This window comes from Coturnix japonica, chromosome 7 (genome assembly GCF_001577835.2).
Source record: "Coturnix japonica isolate 7356 chromosome 7, Coturnix japonica 2.1, whole genome shotgun sequence".
Lineage (NCBI taxonomy): Eukaryota > Metazoa > Chordata > Aves > Galliformes > Phasianidae > Coturnix > Coturnix japonica.
Window position 1 is genome coordinate 3,145,892 of NC_029522.1, and position 6,000 is coordinate 3,151,891.

The 6,000-nt window shown below is 43.5% G+C and overlaps 1 protein-coding gene across 1 annotated transcript; it reads right to left on the reverse strand.

The window, feature by feature from the left end:
• Positions 1 to 2,621: 2,621 nt before the first annotated feature.
• Positions 2,622 to 4,584, reverse strand: LOC116653692 (pancreas transcription factor 1 subunit alpha-like). Its single transcript, XM_032445979.1, has 2 exons — positions 3,891 to 4,584; positions 2,622 to 2,928 (listed from the first exon to the last, which is right to left on the reverse strand). The coding sequence occupies exons 1-2, from the start codon at positions 4,429 to 4,431 to the stop codon at positions 2,891 to 2,893; spliced, it is 579 nt and encodes a 192-aa protein (XP_032301870.1). The 5' UTR covers positions 4,432 to 4,584; the 3' UTR covers positions 2,622 to 2,890.
• Positions 4,585 to 6,000: the final 1,416 nt, after the last annotated feature.

A 6,000-nucleotide genomic window follows, 5' to 3' on the forward strand; every position in this document is an offset into this window, starting at 1 on the left:
ATTTGCTTTTATCCATCTTGGTTAAAGGGAAGTTCCTTAAACAGTGATACATCAGAGACTATGATGCATCACGATACGTTCATCTGCTTAGCAGCTGATTGTGTCCATATAGTTTAATAGGACTGTACCCAAGAACAGTCCTTTGACTGGTGTGTCATCATTAAAAACCTATCAGAGGCCAGGTAGCTCAAGGTGGACAGTGAGGGGCAGACTGTACCCTCCAGCCAACATAAATCAAATGTGGCAATGAAGCAATTGAATGATACGGGTATCAAACCTGAGCGTGCGTGAGAAGAAACAGCTTCATCAGCTTTAATGGAGGCAATAAATGTATTGACTTCTATTTACTGGCTCAAGAGCTCAGGGTTAGAGTTTTAGCTCCCAAAGGGAACATTTTTATTTCTGGTTTTGACTCCCACCCAAACCCCAATCTTTACATATCCTGTCTCAGGATTTATTGGCTCCATTTTTTCCTAGCTTAGTCTCATCATCAACTTCCAGCAGCCTGTTCTTCACAGTCATGCCCTGTGCAAGGATTCCTTGACAGCAGCAGTGATAGGTGAGCATGCTTCTATAGTTAGGTGTTTCTTGGAGCTTGCCAGCATGCACTCCACAGGCCAGCTGCACTCAAATGACTGGCAGCTCCCATAGGATCCCAATGGTGTTGTTGACGGAACTATACTGCATGAAGCCCAGTAGATATTTCTGTCATTCCTGACATTGCTGTTGGAGCATGGGGCACTAAGGTGGGAGTCTGCATGTCAAAGGAAGGCTTCAGCTTTAGCTGACACCTAGAGCTAAAGCCTTCCTTAGTTGGAGTCCTCACACTGAGCAAAATCCCTTTGTTACAGGACAGCTTTTCCTGCTTTTGTCATTAGGATGCTTTTGGTACTGGTGTCATCTCCAGGCTAGTTGTCTATCCACAGCAAGCAGATCACAAACCTGAGATGATCACAATGTTACCCTTTCAAGAGTGTGATTTCTTGATGCTGCTGTACCTGCCCAGTCTGCTTCAGAAGAGTCATTGGGGGGATGGGGGGGGGGGAAGGGTACCCAGGTGAGAGGCTGGATGGTTTCATTTCCTTAAGGCTCCAGACAGGCTTTTGGAGATCCTTGACAGAAGGGCCAAGTATCTGTGTGGTGGTTTGACCCTGACAGGCAGCTAAACTTTACTGCTCTCTCGGCCCCCACCATGAAGGAACTGGGGAGAAAATACAATGAAAGAGGGCTCAGGTGTTGAGGTAAGTGCAGGGAAATCACTCTTCAGTTACTATCATGGGCAAAACAGACACAGTGTTGAGAGATAAATGTAATTTATTGCGTATTGCTACCAAGTGAGAGCAGGGAGAACTAAAAGCAAACTGAAACTCCTTCACACTATACACCTTCACTTACTGTCTTCTTCTAAGTGGCACAGGATGGGGCTGTGGGCAGCCCGTAATACATCATCTCTACTGTTCCTCCGTGGTCATTCTCTTCCCCTGTTCCATGTGGGTCCCTTCCATGGAAGTCATCCTTCCCCAGCTGATCTTGTATGGGTTTCCCACAGGCTGCAGCTCTTCAAGTATGGCTCCAACACAGCTCCATACCACAGGGCCATCCCTCAGGCATTGCTCTAGCACAGCTCCCAAGGGCAACAGTTCCTGCAGGCCTCCTGCTGCACTGCAGGCATCAGCTCCCAGGGCTGCTCCTGCAGGGGCTCTCCATGGGCTGCAGCCTCCTTCAAGCCACATCCACTGCTGCACCACAGGCTCCACCACAGCTGTGTAGGGAGATGTGTTCTAGGTGGTGTCCATGGGCTGCAAGGGGACAGTCTCCTCCATCACGGGTCTCCCCTGGGCAACAGGGAACTGCTGCTGCATGCCTGAAACATCTCCTTCCCTTCTTCTGCACTGACCTTGATGGCTGCAGGGTTGTTTTAGAGTTGTTTTTATTTCTGCTAATATGAAAACCTTTATTGTACCCACGGGGTGCAGAATGAGATGGCTCTTCTGTGTAAACAACTCTTTGGTAATTGTTTGCCAAATGTGAGCATATTGTTTTGCCTCTCTGATCTGTTTCAGCAGGAAAGTGGGGGAAATTTGGTGTTGGACATATTTAGCAGAGCCTTTCTAATTGTTCCTGGAGCAACATGAGCTAACTAGGACATCCTTAAAACAATTCACAAACCTGAAGGAAGGAGTATTGTTATAGAAGACATCAAAAAGCAGGTACTGTCTCTGCGTGAACCATCAGGGTGAAATGAAGGAGGTGCAAGCACTAACAGCCATTGTTGGTTTTATATATGGAACTGTTTGGATTTGGAAATCCTAAAGTTCTCATATAAGAAGGAAGGCAAGGGAAACTTGGGAGAGATAAACAGAAATGTCTGGAAATTGGACCTTTCATGTTCTCTGTGCACTGAATAACTGGCAACTGTTACAGTTATTGCCCTGGACATCTTAAGCCAAGCAATAGCTTACAGTGAGAATTGCTTAGCTTGTTCTTGAGGGCAGGGATATGTTTTCCCATGCACTGAAAATGTGATTTGGACATCATCCTGACTGAACAGGACAGCAGACTGCAGGTGTTTATACTGTGAATGAGATGGCACTGATTTTTAATGCTTTTTTGTTGGTAGAGATAGTTTTCCTTTGTTTTCATGTAAGAGCAGTCTATAAATGTGCGAGAAAGTAGGAGAAAGAAAGCAGAAGGTGCTAAACAGCAGTGAATTGACACTAAAAGAGTCTGAATGTTGGATGTGCAGAAGGAAAGTGATCAGCAACCCTTAGTATAGTTGCAAGTGCCATGTATTTGCTTGCAGTGCTGAGAATTTAACAGCTGGTACCTAGCAGTCAGGTCATCAGGTTAGCACTATGTTGCCTTTAGAGGTATTTCTTCTGGGTATTTCTTAATCCCACTTTATCCAAGACAGGCGGGCTGTCAGATCTGCACCAAACAGAAGGAAGAAAGGAAAACAAAGTAGGCACACACCACATTACTTTAAAAGCCTTTACATTAGAGTTTAACACATTCAGCCTCTCCAGAAAATTGACCTTGTTCGTTCAGTTGTTTTCAAGTGGAGCTCTTCTCCTGACAAAGACTTGATACCTATGAGAGATGTTTGCTTTGTTTTAAATCAACTGACTTGTCTGTTAGGGGTGGAGGCAGCTGGAAAACAAAACAAAAAGTTCTCAACACTTTGGAGAGTTGTAATGAAGACTTAATTAACTTCTATCACTTTTCCCAAGCGGGCTCTGTCCCTTTGACACTTCCCTGTGAGTTATTCTTTCACAATGATTTTTCTCTTATTATGTTCCAATTCTGTTTCCAAGCCCATTTCCAAAATGTGACATCCTAAGGAACCTAAACTATGGGGGGCCCAAATTAGAAATGATGTTAATTACCGTACAGTGCAAAGTGCCAAGAACTACTGAAAATCCACCTTGGCTCCTTCTGCACTGGTAGGTATGAAAAGTCATCTAAAGACCTGTTGCTTGCACTCTTACTCATGGGGCACTTAGGAAATTTCTTGTCTTCAGTGTACAGTGGACAGATGAAGTGATATAATGGTGGAAGCAAGTAGAAAATTCAAACCCTTACAAGCCAAATAGAGAATAGAATGTCAGCTTTTTGTTTTAAAGTATAAATAGTCTTGTAAAATATAACTGCGAACATATCCACTCCATTATACTTGAAATTAAATCTGAAATTAGAGTGCAAAATTCTTGTGTAACATAGTTCTCAATGTCAAACTGTAACATGTCTGAGAAACTCAAGATAATCTTTAAATGGTCATAGATAGTTGAATGTGACCAGCGATATTCAAAATCGATTTGGTAGATTCCCTCTCACTGGCAACCCAAAGGATTTCAGCAATCTCTGAAAAGAAAAGTAATTGTTTTGCTCACCACTTGTATTCCAGATTGCCTGGCGGTGGCTTTGCAAACTGCTCTTCAGGCACTGCTCCACGTAGGATTTGGGTTCGCAGCCAGAGAGCAGGATCTCTCCAAGGAGAGCGATGTACGCGATGGCCAGGCGGAGCGTGTCGATCTTAGAGAGCCGCTTCTCGTATGGGAAAGTCGGAACGTGGCACCTGAGCTGATCGAAGGCCGAGTTGATGCTGAGCATCCTCTTCCTCTCGCGGACGTTGGCGGCCCGGCGGTGGGCGCTGCCGGGGCTCGGCGCGGCGGGGCCGGGCGGAGGGGAGCTGTCCACTTCAGCACCCAGCGCCCGCTCCGGCGCTACGTCGAACGGGCTCGGCGGGGCTACCGAGCTAATGGGGGCTGTGGGTGGGCTGGCAGAGGAAGGCCAAGGGAACAAATGGTCTGCCAGGGAGGAATAGTCCAGAAGGAGGTTGTCTAGCTGGAGTTCATCATTAGGATCTTGATCCCAGAGGAGAAATTCAGAAGTGGTTTCTTCCTCCTCGAAGCTGTAACAAGGTTCCTCCATTCTCTGATCCAGCAGTCTGAATCAAGTTAATTGAAGTATTTCAGACTTCAAACTAACAGATATTAGGAAAATTATGTTCCATGTTCATTAATGCCCCCTTAATACCTGTCTGGGGCAGAGTCCTGCTTGTGTCCTTGTGGAAGATTATTGCAAAAGTTCCCCTAGTTACAAATCCAAGTACGACTCATGATTTATATACTTCTTGGCTCCTCAGCAGGGGAAGGATCCTATTCTTCTACACTCAAAGGTAATTAGCATATGTGCTTCTCTTTTTATTAGCTATTCACTACAGAAGAATATGAATGAGTGCAATAAATGAGAACAAATTTTCTATTACCTTTCTGCTGGAAGACCCATTGAAGCAGTTCAATCTCTCTGTCTACTGTTTAGAGGGGGGTTCACACTGGGACTTTATTGTTACTGTTGTTGGTTTCAGTAGGCAGTAACTGAATGAGGAAACAAACTACAGTTCTTTATCTTTCTGGTTAAGTGTTAATAGCCCCACATTCTCCTATAACAGGACAAACAAAACCCTATTGTAATGCTGTCAGAAACATGTGACTACGCCCTTTTTGACAGCAGAAGCCAGTTGCATCTTCTGCACTTCTAGTGGGAGAGTGGTTGGGATAAAGATATGTGATGTTAAAAAGGAAAACAGTCTTACCTCACATTGAGTAAACCAACACCAATATATTTGCTGTATTTTCTGATTCATACACAAATTACGCATCTTTTGGATGCTGTAGGTATTTTGTAGCTCTTCTCAGACCATACTAAGCACTTGGAATTTGCAGATACTGCACCAGTCACAAGTGTAGTCCTCAAATGATTAACAGGTGGGTCGCATCTTGAGAAATGCTGGAAACCAGGACAGTGGGAATTGTCAAATATGACAATTTGTGACTTTTCTTCCTGTGATAATGAACAAATGGGATGAAATGTGTTAAGCACCACCAGAAATTAAAATCAAGTTTGCAATGCAAATTCAGCCTCCTTGAGTTCTGCAATTCTTAAGTGAATATTTAAATTCCTTCAGAAGTAGTTTAAGTGGTATCTTAATTACTTAAATTAATGGAAAAGACACATATTTTAAGTTAGAGAAAGCCTGGATGATTTTCCTGAAGCATGGCATTAAGCACTTCTATCAACTCTATAAAATGATTAACTTCACACAAAAAGCTATGTCCTGTTTCTGAGTGAGGGTTCGATGTTAAATTAAGAACACAAGCCTTGTTAAGATAGCTAAGATATTTATTTAGCACTAATGTAGCTAGTAAAATTATCAATGGCAATTTTGAATCTCTTATATTTACCTCAATAAACAATCTTTTTTTTGACTGTTTCAACAAAAGTACTTGAGAGACCAAACTTAGACTATGTTTTACATTTAAAGGATGATGTGTGCAGTCACTTAGCAGAGTCAAAGTCTGGGGCTAAGTCTAGACTTAGCCACACCTAGTTCCCTCTCTGAGAAGGAGCTTAGAAAGCAAGGAGTTCTTTCTGAAACTTGTGATTCAATGTGAGGTCTTCCCCAGCTAGCCGTGCTTCAGGCTCCTATCCTTAACATGA

Excerpts from the sequence above, each read along its gene's own strand:
- LOC116653692 (XM_032445979.1), bottom strand. The coding sequence starts at position 4,431 with ATGGAGGAACCTTGTTACAGCTTCGAGGAGGAAGAAACCACTTCTGAA. Across the intron at positions 2,929-3,890 it reads GGCAATCTGGAATACAAGTG|ATCTGACAGCCCGCCTGTCT; the intron begins GTGAGCAAAACA and ends TGTTTGGTGCAG.